Below are 16701 nucleotides of genomic sequence, written 5' to 3'. Positions count from 1 at the left end.
CAGGGACCATTTATGATGTTTTTTCAAAAATATGAAAACGAAGGAGTAAGGGGGTATTTGTGTTCTTGTGTACGTATGTATGGGTTCTTGTGTACATATGTATATGTTTGAGAGAGAGAGAGAGATGTGTGTGTTCTTGTGTATGTATGTATGTGTTCTTCTGTACATATGTATGCTTTTGATAGATAGATAGATAGATAGATAGATAGATAGATAGGACCATTTTATATTAAATAATTATATTATATTTTTTCTTTTTCTTTTTAAATAAGGCAAAACTTTAGTTAACAGAAAAAAGATAACAGAGCAAGCAATAAGTACCAAACATCAAAAGTTTTGAAACCAATAGACATCTTTGATGTTTTTAAACTTAGGGATTTCAGATAGATTTCAAAATACCATAGGGACTATTTATGAAGTTTTCTCTATTTATTAATTTTAAATATTTTTTTTTATAAACGAATATAGAATTGTATTTGTTAATTTAGGCAATGTTTTAAAAACCGGTTTGAACCGGCCGGTTGAATCGGTTGGACCGTGAATCGGGAGAGTGAGCGGCTCAATTATCAGCGGTTTTACATTGATTTCTGAACCGGATTAAACCGGCCGGTTTTTAGAAAAAACCGGTTGAACCGGTTAAACCTAATAAAACCATATGAAAAAGAATCATTACATAATAAACTTTGGTGATTTTTTTCAAATCTATTTAGTTTTTTCTAAATAAAAACATATGGTAAATTTTATAAATTTTTTTGATATGTTTGTATTCATCTAAAACTATATTTTGTTTTGGTGTTATACTTTATTTTCTTTCTGACGTATATGGATTTATGTAAAACACTAAACCTTATGACTATGTGTTATTTTAATGTATTTGTATTTATCTACAACTTATTTTTAATGTTTGAAATTGTAAAATCAAATTCATAATTTATATATGAATGTATGTGTAGGAAAATAGAAAAAAAAACATAAAAAGTATAGAAACCGGTTCACCCGACGATCGAACCGGTTAAACCGGGAACCGGTCACCATACCGGTTCAACTAAAAAACCGGTTTTTAAAAGATTGAATTTAGGTGATTGTCATTATCTAATAGTTCGCTATCAAATATTCATTACAAATCAACCATGTAATTATCGAATATTAAATTTCAAGTTTATTTCATTTAATGACAACCATATTATTAGTAGTATTTAATACCAACCAAATTCAATTGTACTTCATTTATTATTATTATTATTATTATTATTATTATTATTATTATTATTATTTAATTTTATTTAATACCAACCAAATACGTTCATAAAATGTTGTTGCCTAAATCTACTTGATCCATTTGATTTTTATCTAAGTATTTGATTTTAATTCATTACGAATTATATTTATAGTCTATAAAATTGTTGATAAAATTACCTTTTTGCAATTACTTTGTTTTCATAAGATACATAAGCTGTTTTACATAAAATATAATCAAAATAAACTTTTATAAGTGTTCACTTTTACTTATTCGACCATTGATATACAATTAAAATTCATTTATTTATAAATAAATAAGTCGAAATTACCGTTTATATTTTTTATATAAAATCATCATGACATAACATATTCGAACAATTCTTATAAAGTTGACATAAAATATCCATAAATATTTCATATTTTACCTGATTATGAAATGTGATCACTTAAATAAATTAATTATACAGATAGAGTGAAAACAAAATTGTATAGGTCGCACAAGAAAATCCCAAGTCACTTTCACACTTTTTGGATTAACTTATGAAGTGGGAAATCGTTTTTTTATATGACCTTTAAATGTAACCCATGTATATAGTTTTGATTCGGTCAGTATTCGGTACATTTACATATTTAATATAATTAGGTGAATGTCTATGCGTTGCGCAGAAACATTTAGATAGTTGAAAAGTCTTTACAAATATATGTTTTTTAAATATAACAATAAAGTTGTTGTTAAATTTGATATAATAATTTGTATATTAAATTGATATAATATATTACTTATTTTTTAATTAAATGATAATATATATATATATATATATATATATATATATATATATATATATATATATATATATATATATATATATATTCATAATTTCAATCGTTTGAATGACTTCTACCCGCGAATTAAACATTAATAAAATTAAATATAATATATGGTTTAATGTTATTTATAGTTGGTGCTATTGTTAATTATTTTTTTAAGATTTATTTGTTTAATGTTTAATTTCTATCATTATAATTATTTAAGACATCAAACATTATTTTTTGATTTTAAAGGTAACAATATAATCATTTATATATAGTTATTTTTAACTATTGTTATTGTAAGCTATTTTAAGCTACTTATTTGAAAACTTTTAACGATTATAAAAATATATTTAGAAAATATTTTAGTTAAATTGAGATTACAATTTAGTTTTTGCATTTGTCACTTTTAACTATTTACAAAATATTATTTGGTTTTTTAAGTATAACTGAAATTTATATTTAAGTTGACACTGTAATGCGTAGAAGCACTTATATAGTTGAATTCTTTATAAATATATGTTTTTTTTTTAAATATAACAATAACGTTATTGTTAAATTTGATATAATAATTCATGTACTAAATTGATATAATATATTGATTATTTTGAATTATATGATAATATATACATCTATTATAACTTGATAATCTCAATCGTCTGAATGACTTCTAGTTGTAAGTTACAGATGAATAAAATTAAATATAATATATGGCTTAATGTTATTTATAGTTGTTATCTTTTTAAAATTTATTTGTTTAATGTTTTAATTTCTAAAATTATAATTATTTAAAACATTAAACATTATTTTTTGATTTTAAAGGTAAAGATATAATCATTTATATAGAGTTATTTTTAACTATTGTTATTGTAAGTTATTTTAAGCTACTTATTTGAAAACTTTTAATGATTTTAAAAATATCTTTAGAAAATATTTTAGTTTAAATGAGATTACAATTTAGTTTTTGTATTTATCGCTAAAATTTATTATTTTTAACTATTTACAAAATATTCTTTTGTTTTTTAAGTGAAACTGAAATTTATATTTAAATTGACATTGTAATGTTATATTTAAGTTAACAATTTAAGTATTTTTCCAAATTGTTCAAAAGTCGTAGATTTAAACTGATAATGGTTTACATATAACAACATATTAAATCTAATAAATTAAGTATAATATGTTAAAAGTTAAAAACATAACTTTATAAGTAGAAGTAAAGACGTTATTTTAAAATTAAAATTTAGTTTATTTATGATTACACTTTAGATTTGATATTTATTTAAACTTATTAACCAACTTATATTCATTATTAGAAAAGACACTATAATTCATCACTTTTAACTATTTATAAAATATTCTTTGGGTTGTTTAAGTTAAAATAAAATTTATATTTAATTTGACCCTGTAATGTAATATTTAAATTAATAATTTAAGTATTTTATACAAATTGTTGCAAAATTTTATCTTTAAAATGATAATGGTTTACATCCAACAATATATTAAACCTAATAATGAAGGATAATATGTTAAAAGTAAAAAAACATAACATTATAAGTAGAAGTAAAAGTATTATTTTAATATTAAAATTTAATTTATATATGATTACACTTTAAGTTTGATATTTATTTAACATAATTAACCAAAGTATAATTTATATTATAAAGAAATTGAAAAGTCTTCGGAGTTTCAAATAAATGTGGTGAAAGGAAAGATGTATGAGAGTTTCAAATGAATATAGTGAAAAGAAAAATGTTTGTTGAAATAATGTTGAAACAACCTTTAATTAAATGCTTCTAAATAGTTAAGAAAGGCTACATTCTTTTAGCCATTAATTGTTGTAATTATTTAACATTAAATGATTTAACAATAACCCATAAAAACACTTTCAATTGGATCTTCTCCTGGTTCCTACAACTATAATAAATTTTTAAAAACTCGTTGAAAATGATAGATTATCTTTTTTCATTTAGAAAAAAAATCATTTATTTTCATAAACGTTTATTTTTTATTTTTAAATCTTTTCGATATAATAATATTTTCATTTATTATATTTAATAATATTCTAGTTTTGTTTTATTGAGTTTTATTTTGTGGTTTAACAACAAATTTTTATGCCAGTTAGTTAAAGCGGCATTTTTTTAAAAAAAATTTCAACCACATCCTAACTTGATATTTCCTTTTGAAAGATGTTAAAACTAATATGAACTCTCATTTACTCATATAATACTATATTTGTTTTCTAAAATAACATCTTACTTTCTTAAAAAGGTTCTCATTTACCTACAAAATATGTTTATAATCAGATAACACGAACAAATAAAAAGCTATTTCAAAAAATAAGATGCTATTTAATGCAATGAATATTATGTCATGAATTTTAATAATAAATCATGTCAATTCCGTATTTTTAATATGGCCAACTAATTAGGTAAGCACACTTTTAATTCATTTAAGCTTTACAAAATTTTTTGTAATCATTTAAAGGTTGTCTGTCGATTATAGTTTTAATAACTAAGAGAGATACTAATGAAATGTATTTGTAACAATGATTTTTATGAGAAATAATCTATCTATGAGAAATAATCTACATTACATGAATGCTATTTGTTGACGATTGTTTCAAGAAATTGTATTTTATGTTGAACAATCTTTTATAGATAATATACTTTATTGTAAAATGTTCAATATAAAATAGAAAATAAAATAAAAGGAAATAGGGTTAACGGTTGGCCAGTTAGTTTCACTATCCATTACAGGCGGCGTCAGCTAATCCAATCGCACGATTCCTCCTCCGCCTCGTTTTTGATGAAAAGCACGTGTGCACAGGCCGTCTCCGCCAATGCTCCACCGCCACCACCACCACTCCCATCACCTCCATCACTTTATTAACACCACCTCTACCTGAAAAAATCTCTCTCTCTCTCTCTCTCTCTCTCTCTCTACACACACACTATGTCGATCTTCTCTCCTTCTTCCCCTACTCTCTTCTTATCCACCACAAATCCTAGGGTTTCTCTATTACCTTCTACTTCTAATTCTTCATCCTGGCGAGTTCGTTCGGCTTTCCGGCGGTTTCCGTGCTTGGCGTTTTCTGCCGCCCATGGCATGGCGGAAACGGTTCAAGACAAGAAGTGTTCGCCTTCGCCATCCTCTACTCCACTACCGGTGTCTGGATCCGAACTCGGTTGCTCTCCTACATTCATCGATGCTCGCTCTGAACAAGGTATATGCGATTCCGAGTGTGTTTGTCGAGTGAATTTTACACTTGCTTTGAATGCCTGTGTCTATTTACTGTGATAGCGTTGGTACGCGTGTGTTATGCTTTTTGTTTTGCTCTATTTCAACTAAAACGAAGTGATGGTGGGAGAATTTCGAGCGATTGATTTGTGTGATATTCAATTGTTCATTGTTCGCAATTTCTGATTTGTTTCTTCAGTTCAGTCGGTTTGATCATTTCTTTTCAATTGTAAAGAAGTGCGGTGAATCGAGTTCTTGAGCGATTGTCAAATCCTTTAATACTAGTAGGTTTGATTTATGCACATCCTGATTTGAGACAAACTAATGATGTCTGTGTGTTCTTGATGGCTTGATTGATGTCCGAGATAAGTTTTTGAATGATTGACATTGCTTAGCTTATCCAGAATCCAGATGTTCTTTTGGTTTGTTAGTGTATTTGAACCAATGCCATTTAGCAATCAACCAATCATCTTGATGAGTTTTTGGGTGCATGTTCTTGTCTTATGATGATTTGAATCTAGTGATTATGCTTGTTGATACTGTTTGAGGCACCGAATCATCATCATCACTCAGTCTTTTTGCTATGCTGCCTCAACGAATAGGGCGCCTAATTTCATATGTCTTGTTGTGAATGAGGACAATTGGTTTATGATATTTTTCATATTGTTAGATCCTTAATTACTCTTAATGTTATTGCCAAATGTACTTTGATTATGTTGTTCAAATTTTTCGTGGCTTGAAGATGACATGTTAGGATTTTCTGAAATGTAAGGCACACGTCAAAGGGAGAAAAAATTTCTTCTGCTACATTTTAAATTTTAATGCATTTATAACACAAAATCGTTCAAATACGTAAGAAATCTACAATTTTGGTAATTCATAACGTCCGGTGTTCAACCATCAAAGCCCTAGGATTTCCCTAATTTATAAAATCCTAACTTTCTGTGAGGCTACTTCAAGAAATGATGATCCCAAATTCCCAATTCTGATGCTTTGATTTATGTAAAGATTCATAGATGTGTCCTTTCTGTAGGGAATCTTCATGTCAACTATCACATTTCAATGAAAACCTAATTGTGCAATTTAACTACAATGTTACGCTTGCATGTAATGTAACTCTAAACATACCTTATTTGATGCATTCATAATTTCATATGCTATTATTTCAATATAAATCTTTCATGCAGATCTCATTTTGGGAATTCAAAGAGAGCTAGAAGCTGAAACACTGCCAAAACCGATTGCTCAATCAATGGAAGAGCTGTATCACAACTACAAAACTGCAGTAAACTTCTTTCTAGGGCTTGCCCTGTACTAATCCTTTAGTTTTAGATACTGATTTAATGATTTTATACCTTGTGAGTTTTATAAAAAAGATTATCATTCTTTACTTTTTAGGTTCTCAAAAGTGGAGATCCTTGTGCAGAAGATATTGTAGTGTCAAACATGCGTGTAGCTTTCGATCGTATGTTTTTGGATGTGAAGGTTTGACCGTTTGACCTAAAACATTGATTTATCTTGACCATGATTCATGAACCTCATCTTTGAACATGTAGGAGCCATTTGAATTTTCACCATATCATGAAGCTATTCGGGAACCCTTTGACTACTATACATTTGGTCAAAGCTATATTCGTCCTTTGATCAATTTCAAGTTAGTCAATCTTTGTTTGCTATTATCAGTTTTTCAGCTCTCTATTTATTATATATATGATAAAGAAAGGTGTAAATCTTTTTTCATTCAGGGAATCATATGTTGGAAACGTCTCCCTTTTCACTAAAATAGAACAACAGCTTAATCAGGTTCCTCATTCTCATTCCCACACTTATTTCTATTATTAGTTTATATCCTAATATTTACTTTAATTATTATTAAACCAATAGGGCGAAAATGTGATTTTGATATCAAACCACCAAACAGAAGCAGATCCAGCTGTCATCGCCTTATTGCTTGAAACAACAAATCCCCATATATCTGAAAACATAGTAAGCTCACCTCACCCTAAATTCAATCTAAAAAATATATATATTTCCTTTACTTCAAAAAAAAAATAAAAACACTGTGATGCAGATCTATGTGGCAGGTGATAGAGTTATAACAGATCCTCTATGCAAGCCTTTCAGCATGGGAAGAAACTTGTTGTGTGTGTATTCAAAAAAACACATGAATGATGACCCTGAGCTTGTTGATATGAAAAGAAGATCCAATACAAGAAGTCTAAAAGAAATGGCTTTGCTTTTAAGGTACAATCAAATCTCTATATATATATTTTTTAACACATGTCATATAATATAAATCCATTAACATTTTCTTATTTGAATTTTTAGGGGTGGATCTAAAATAATATGGATCGCACCAAGTGGCGGAAGGGACAGACCAGATCCAGTAACAAACCAATGGTTTCCGGTAACATCTTAATTTATTACATAAATAAAAAATGAAATATATATTTCATATAATGTATATTCAATATTTTGTATAGGCACCATTTGATGCAAATTCACTGGACAATATGAGAAGGCTTGTGCAGCATGCGGGTGTGGTTGGACATATATACCCTTTATCCATGCTATGCCATGACATCATGCCTCCTCCACCTCAGGTTTCTTTTTCCTCTTCTTCTTGGTTCATATGTATTCTTTTTGTTCGTCACTTATATACAAAATATTATTTTTTTTTTAAATAGGTTGAGAAAGAAATTGGAGAGAAAAGGTTGATATCGTATCATGGAACAGGAGTATCAGTGGGGCCCCCGATTGATTTCCAGGAAGCTACTGTTTCTTGTGGATCCCCTGATGAGGTTTTTGTTACTTGATTTTACATTTTTATTTATTTCACAAACTTTTTATTTAATTACGAGTCAAATGTATTGCAGGCGAAGGTAGTTTATTCACAGGCAGTCTATGATTCAGTGTGTGAGCAATACAAGGTGCTACAATCTGCCATTAATGGAGGAAAAGGTCTAGAAGCATCAACACCAAATGTCTCATTGTCACAACCCACCTTGCACTAGTTCTGTCCCCTCAGGTACACACATACATTCTTTAGGGACCTGTTGGTAAATATATAAATACAAGTGTAAATTACAAATTTGGTCCCTGTCCTATAGTGGAAACTAGAGGTGTAGTCTAAGGTTTTTTTTGTTAATGGTATTTATTTTATTTTTCTTTTGGGGAATGCAGGTGAAGGCTATTTTTTTTTACATGACCTTAGGTGTATAGATACTGAAATTTACAGTAAGAGAAAGCGGTTGTTACATTACAGGTGGTTAGTTTTTGTTTTTGTTTTTGTGAAGAATTCTCAATGAAATCATGTTTTAAATTGGAAGGATTGGATGCTGAATGATGTACAGGTGTATGTTATGTTTTGGATTGTAAAGGGATACACCACACCTTTAGCATACACATGTTGCACCTTTTACAACCAATATATCAAATTTCTTTTTACTTTTCCCTATGCTAATTAATGCATCTTTATATCTCTCCTTAATCCGGAAGGATTGGTGCTACTGAAACCACACTTTTTGCCATGTCACATCATTATCATGTCATTTTTACCACAAAAGTGTGGTTTTTTTCGCCACACACTAGGTGTGGTGGCATAGGTTTTAAAAAAATAAAATAAAATAAAAACACCAAATTTCATTAATTCAACTAAAGGAAAATGCATACTAAAAATAAAATAACTTAAAAAAAACACATAAAATATGAGTAACTAAAAACATACTACATGAAATCTTCATCCAAGAATTGTCTTCCGAGTTATTTTTGGGATCCAAATTAAGATTAATGTGTTGAATCTTTTAAATATGTTTCACTAAGTCCATACAAAGATTGTGAAATGTTTCAGTGCTACGTATCTATACTTTTGTAACCATATACTCATTGCTACCAATTTATGTTGGTTGTGTCTTGGGGATGGTTTCATGCTTGTCATGTGCATATAGCGTTTATAATCAAATTACGCAATATAATACATGCATATATGACTTATTGAAGTTTTCCCTTGCCAAAAGAAGTGTTGGTTTTTTCGATATGTGACAACATTTCTTAAGAGTTCCAAAGATCCGCTTGACATCTATTTTTAGCTCTCTTGAATTTTTTTTCCATCTAGAATCATGTGGACACGAAAATGATTTAACAAACACATCATACTTAGGATAGATCACATCAACAAGGTAATAACCATATTTATATGGTGTTCCATGCACTTAAAAAAAAACGAATCTGATGTAGAACCGTCATATATGTTGTAAAATATAGGTAAACAATTAAGAAGGTTTATATCGTGAATCAAACCGGAAGAACAAAAAAAAAACATATCAAATCCATAGATCCTGAGACGCCATTAATCCTCCACTTTCTTTATTGGAACCACCCTCCAAACCAACATAACCTCCCTCCGATTCGCAGAGGACCATCCTTCCCCCTTTCATAACCACAACTTCAATTCACTACCACAAAACCACCTTATCACCGCTTGACAACCTCACAATCTTTACCTTTCACACAATGGTAATGCATCAAAATTATTTCTTATTTTAGAAAAATATTTTACGTAAAAGAAGTTATTTATTTTGTCATTTTCTGTTAGATATCAAAATATTTTATGTATCTGCATCTTTTGATTGTTTATAGTTATTTAAAATATAATCTAATCAATAAAAAATGCACATTTTAGATTTGAAGTGTATTCGTTAAAATAGCTAAGAAATAAATAATTGTTTTTGATGTTTAAAAGGTTGTGAAAATACTTGTCTTGTCTTTAATACTTTTGTGTTTGGTGTATTGGTGTTGGGGTTTCCCATGTTCAACTTTTTTGTGTCCTCAAGACAAAAATACATACAAAAGTGATATATTTAAATATTACTTTCTATATTTTATGAAGGATTTCCATGTGACAAAAATGAATCTCATTCAGATACTTATATGTTAATAAAATGATTTAACTATCACAAGTCACAACTATAAATGTAATAATGAAGCCTAAAGATTTATAGTAGTCCTTTTTGTAAATAACAATAACGAGATAATGTTATTAATAAAATAACAAATAAATTTAAGTCAGATTATAAAAAATAATCATATATATATATATATATATATATATATATATATATATATATATATATATATATATATATATATATATATACTTATAAAGCTAACATTTTTTCTTGAATCTGATGCATTTGAAACTCCCATAAAAATTTGCCAACACCTCATGCATTTGAAACCCCAACACCCTTTCACATTCAAAGTAATTAATCACATATAATCTCATTAAAAGAAAATCACACACTCTATAAGTTCAACACCTCATGCATTTCAAACCCCCACACCCTTTCACCTTTATTATATATGTAGTTATATTAGTACATTTTTCTTACAAAAAGTCGTAATTTGGTTGAAGATATTATAATTCAAAAGTTTTCATATAGTTGAAGCATTCACGATCAAAATATGATGATTTGAAGAAATGAGTTATGTCGCATTGATGGTAATTGTAATATGATTTTTTTTCTTTCAACCAAAACAAATGAAGCTTTTCTATTCTTTCTTTATATTCAATTTCTCATTTGACCTTTATATGTGATTTGTATGTATTACTCATTCTTGAATGTGACTCTCCATACATCAATGCTTTGATTGGAATATCTTTATCATTCTTCTTTTTCAAGAAAAACATTTTTATTGTAGGTTAGTGAAAAATTGTCATCAAGTTTCTATTGTTGAATGGTGTTCAATAAAGAAAGAAGATTCAGAAAACGGATATATGTTTTTTTTTATTTGAGCAAAGTAGACGAATGTTAGTTTTTTCTTTTGATTTAAATGTATATTTATGTAACATTTTTATTTATATATTCAACCACCCAATGTTCTTATTTATTTGATTGTAGTTTTTCTATTTTGATTATGTTTAGTTTCTATTATTTTTTTGTTGGGTTATCCTACACAACATATTTACAAGACAATATTTAAAAGATAACATAATTTTTAACATTTGATATGTAATTATGATGATTTATCATGATATGTTCTTCATATGAAATTAATTTATCCATATTACTACAACAAGAATTACATATGACATTTACGAAAATATATATTATATGTGATTTGTTTAACATATATATGCACCTATGTATGTTATAAATTTATAATTAAATATCTTTATGTTTAATAATTGAAGAGATTACAATGATGCATCATAACCAATTATTTAGACGATAACAACAACAACAACGACGACGACAACAACAACAACAACAACAGCAGCAGCAACAACAACAACAACAACAACAACAACAACAACAACAACAACAATAATAATAAATACACATTTCCAAATACTGTATTCATTTGAAACTCACACTACAACTCAAAAGTTTTCTAATTTATGTATATTTATTAGTTACAACTAAAGAGTTTTTAACTTATTATTATTATTATTAATTATTAATCACTAACAACTTTTTATTTTCCTTTCTTTTATAAGGTTGTAAAGTTTTGCTCATTAAAAACATTAATGTACTTGAATAGATTTGTGATTTAAATATGAAAAGTTAATATAAATGTTTTAGTGTTTTTATGTTATTAAAAGTTGTAGTGTGTATTTTTCATATTTTTTATTATTCGTTGTATATATATCTTTTTTAATACAAATATTATAATAGATGTTTTTGTATTTTTATGTTACTAAAAGTTTTAGTTCATATATTTGTCCATACATTTTGTTACCTGTTATATATAGATTATCATACATTTGATATATAATTTACACAATTTTAAATGGTTTATAAAATTATCAAATAATTTTATATATCACAATGACTTAAAAATTAAAACTATAATCATCATATTATACTATATTATAAATGAAACACTTTTTCTTTCACCACATTCATTTGAAACTCCCAATTTTTTCATATTCCCATACAATATACTTAATTTATTAACTTAAATATGCTTTTAGTTGTAAACATTATCATAAATGGAAGAATTTGTGACTTATCAATATGATATACTTAATTTGTTAACTTCAATATATAGTTAAATAAATATGTAATGACCAAAAATTTCATCCAATTTAAAATTTTCGAAAACAACCCAATTCCATTAAAGTTATTACAAAAAGGTTTTCAATACAATTTATTTTAAGTATTCCCAGAATCTCATCACAATATAAACACGAGGAGCGGTACGATCACGCCTTCGCCTTGCCACGGTCTCCTGAAGAACCTGAAAAACATTAAACCACAACTGTAAGCCCGAAAGCTTAGTGAGATATCCCCAAAATACCAACCACATATACCATACACGCATAACATATCCGATCACAAAACAGCCATGCACTTCGGGTCTACTGTGGGACTGGTCCGCCGCACCGGCCAACAGTCCACCTGGTCTACCTTCCGAGTCTAGCCATATACCTCGAGTCTACAGTGTGATTGGTCCGCCAGCACCGGGCCTTCAATCCACCTGGTCCACTCTCCGAATCTAACCACATACATCGAGTCTGCAGTGTGATTCGTCCGCCTGCACCGGGCCTTCAATCCACCTGGTCCACTCTCTGAGTCTATAGTATGACTGGTCCGCCCGCACCGGGCCTTCAGTCGGCCCGGTCCACTCTCCGAGCCTCGGCACGTCTGGTCCGCCCTCTTGGGCCTACAGCCTATCCGGACCGCTCGCTGGGCCTTCGGGACAACCGGTCCGCCCTGGGTATCTTGGCCTACAGCACAAAGCAGGACCCGCCTCAACCCAACTCCAGTCCAAACAACCATGTGCACATATACATACAATCATATAGCAATTCACAGTCAACAAGCAGATCAAACAGATCACATAACATATCATCATCCTAACCAGGATACCAACCTAACCGGTCACTAGCATAGCATCACCCTATCTCTCAGGATACCGATCTCAATCAGGTCTCTAACATATAACATCCTAGCTACCAGGATGCAAACATATCAAGCAATAACATAACAACAACTACCCAGATCTCAATCCGATAAGGGCCGACCTTGGTGCCTTAGACCCTGTTGATATAGTGAGGATAACTCACCTCGAAACTGCCGACTGAACAGATAACCCACCTGCTCCGATCACTGATACGATCTCCTCCACTGGACAACCACCAAAGCATTGAACTCAAAACAATATCCAACAATTACCAAGATGCCCCTGGAAACCACTAGTCAACCCTTGGTCAAATTCAACCCCTGACTGACTCTACTCGCCGAGTCCACCCGATGACTCGCCGAGTCCCCATGCTCAGAATTCCCCCAATCTGCGACTCAACTCGCCGAGTCACCCCGAGACTCGCCGAGTCCAACAACTCTGAGTCCACTCACACACAACTCACCGAGTCATCCCTTGGCTCACCGATTCACGGCTCAACCAGAAAAGATTGGGACTCTTCGACAAGACTCGCCGAGTCCAAGAACAGACTCGTCGAGTCTAAGGCTATCTTCAACCTACTCGCCGAATTGTTCTTCCAACTCGTCGATTTCCAGGTCATCTTCATCCAACTCGCCGAGTTGTTCATCCAACTCGTCTAGTCCCAGCCTATCTTCAAGCAACTCGTCGAGTCCATCCATGTGACTCGCCGAGTACCACCGAGTCTGAATCCATACAGAGGCTTTCCAAGCCATGCAGATGATCCAAACCATAGATCTACCCTTCCTAAGGCCATCCATCACGTAAAGTGGCAAACTTTACGTGAATCCAAGGAGATCTAGACACTTAACACTCTAGGGCTAGGGTTTGGGACAAGATAGCTCCTTCAATCACTCAAGAACAATGACTTTCATGCACTCTAGTCCTTCTCCATTCCAGATCTGAGGTAGCAACCTCAGATCTATCCTCCAAACTCAAAACATCACAAGATGTGCACCCCATAAACCCCAAAATGATGAATCTAAAAGAGTGACAGCCCAAAAGCGAGATATTACCTCAAAAGGAATCCCCAACAGCAATGAAACTCGAATCTAAGCAAAGCCCCTTGCTCCAAGCCTCCTACCCTTCAAGATTTCCACAACAATTACCTCTTCAAGCTTCCAAATGCAATTTGATCCACTCACACATGAAGGTTAGGGTTTCCGGACTTGAGGAAGAGTAAAGAGGCTGGGGGAATGGATGTTATGTTCTTTATATAGGGCTCAACCTCTGGATTTAGGGTTTTCTCCACTCAGCACCAACTCGCCGAGTCCACCCATGCTACTCACCGAGTTGGTAACTTAACACGCGACCAAAGTCGCGACCCTACTCGCCGAGTCCACTCATGGACTCGCCAAGTCGCTCTTTCCCATTTACTCTTTTAGCCCTTCAACTTTACCCTTGCTATTCCGGGATGTTACAATTCTCCCCCACTTACATTAGGCTTCGTCCTCGAAGCCTGCAACAACTCAACTCTTAGAAGTACTCCTGTCACGCATCACCTGGCATTAACCAGACCAGGTTCCTCAAGGCACAACCATCGAACTCGAACTCATATGAGCTAGAAATAACCATGCACCACCGAATTCCCGATCCGAGTCCAACTCTAGTCATTCTGCTGACAGAAAGACACACTCTTCAGAGCAACTCCCATGAGTTCTCCTCTTGCAATCACATGCACATGCTGAACCAGCCCTCACACTCTCGGGTTGGGAAAACCCGTCACACTGACGACATCTCCAAACATCCCAAGGATGAACCACCACTACATACGCACTTCCCTGATCCGAATCACACTGAGAGTCTGAGACTCCCTCTCTGCATCCCTTCCGAGCCTCTTGGCTCTACACCCGCAGAATTCCTTCTACGACCTCAGCAGACATCCCAAACCGGATGTGATTCCTTTCCACTGCCGCAACCACGCTGCTCAATGACCATACTCGGATCACTCTAATCATAACTCTGCTCTGCCGCTTTCACTTCCGTGAACTTGCACTCCCTCTCGGAGTTACACTCCTCTCTCATTCCTTTACCAAGGAATCCACTTGGCCGCCTTGTCACTCCGACAAGTGCCACGGTGCTCGCCCAACGCTACACCACTCCTTCATAGCATAACCACTATCCATCCAACACACATGCTCTGACTCTGATTGCAAGGACTCTCAAGCCCATGCACTATCTCTACTAATCAAGATCACTTCCCGGGGCCAGACCTTCTAATGCTGTCACACCGCAACATACACAATCCATATCCTCAAACCGATCCAACAATACCTGCAGAGTCTTCAGCATGACTGGACCGCCTCACCAGGCCCTCAGCCAGTCTGGACCACTCTCAGAACCTTCAGCCAATCTGGACCGCTCTCAGTGCCTTCAGTCTGTCTGGATCGTCCTCCGAGCCTTCGGCATGACTGGTACGCCTATCGGCCTTCAGTCTATCCGGACCGCTCAACTAGCATTCATCATTTCGAGCTATCTCTCTGGGAAATCTTCCCATGAATACCGTTCTAGCCCTCTAGGGGTTCCGAACGCTATCTCCATCACACAACTCAATCCCGGCCTGATCCCAGACCCTCCGCAAATAAGTACCCTTGGTCTGTATTCCGCCCTGCATGTCTGCCACTTACTCATGCCAGCCTACGCTCTTGGCTGATAGAACACTGTTGAATCCCCGACAGCTCAACAATCTCACATACTCATCGATCATCCGAAGAATTTTCCAATTCTCCCCCACTTAAGGCACTGACTATCAACCACTGGTCGCTATCACCGACCTCCCAAAACAACCCTGCACAACTTCACACTTACATGCGGATTGATTTCCCACTAGCACTAGCAACCTTCACAAAATCACATTTCCACACTGATCATCCCGCTCGAAAGAAACTCAATCTGCAGCTAACCACTCCCCAGAAGGCAGATGCTACACGGCCTTCAGACCAATGCCAGGTTTCCACTAACAACCCCTCATAAATGATAACCACGGAATTCCCAAAACTATACCCTTAGCCATACCATAACTCTCAAAAACAACAAATACCACACAAAGATACTAGCACATAAATAATACTCCACAATAATCATAAGATAACAAGACATCAAGGAAGAAACATATCCGCAGCTGCATCAGGCACTGCTCCGACCTCCTCTACTGCAAGCTGAAAAGCACGACCCTGAGCCCTTGGGGGCTCCGCTCCACCCTGACCTCCACCGTGACCCTCAAAGTGGCCGGTACTGGAGCCTGAACCGGTCCTGCAGCGAGCTGTGGACAGTTGACCCTCAAATATCCAACCTGATGACAATGGTAACAAATCCTCAAATCCCGAACCGGCGCTGTCTGCCGACAATCCCTCGCATAGTGCCCCTCCTTTCCGCACTTGCGACATACACCACCGGACCTACAAACTCCGGTGTGACTCCTTCCACACTTCCCACAAGTGTGGCTACTCAGATCCCCCACTCTAGAATCAA

The 16701-nt window shown here is 33.0% G+C and overlaps 1 protein-coding gene across 1 annotated transcript; it reads left to right on the top strand.

Annotated features, from left to right (window-relative positions):
* Positions 1 to 4751: 4751 nt before the first annotated feature.
* LOC111918123 (glycerol-3-phosphate acyltransferase, chloroplastic) lies at positions 4752 to 8749 on the top strand. The gene is made up of 12 exons (XM_023913791.3): positions 4752 to 5272; positions 6474 to 6571; positions 6685 to 6771; positions 6843 to 6940; positions 7032 to 7089; positions 7171 to 7272; positions 7358 to 7530; positions 7615 to 7693; positions 7770 to 7889; positions 7974 to 8087; positions 8163 to 8314; positions 8470 to 8749. Exons 1-11 carry the CDS (start codon positions 5002 to 5004, stop codon positions 8298 to 8300), a joined length of 1338 nt encoding a protein of 445 aa, XP_023769559.1. The 5' UTR covers positions 4752 to 5001; the 3' UTR covers positions 8301 to 8314; positions 8470 to 8749.
* Positions 8750 to 16701: the final 7952 nt, after the last annotated feature.

The sequence above is a fragment of the Lactuca sativa genome, chromosome 6 (genome assembly GCF_002870075.4).
Source record: "Lactuca sativa cultivar Salinas chromosome 6, Lsat_Salinas_v11, whole genome shotgun sequence".
NCBI lineage: Eukaryota > Viridiplantae > Streptophyta > Magnoliopsida > Asterales > Asteraceae > Lactuca > Lactuca sativa.
Note: the sequence above shows the minus strand (reverse complement) of the source record. Positions and strands in the feature narration are given on the sequence as shown.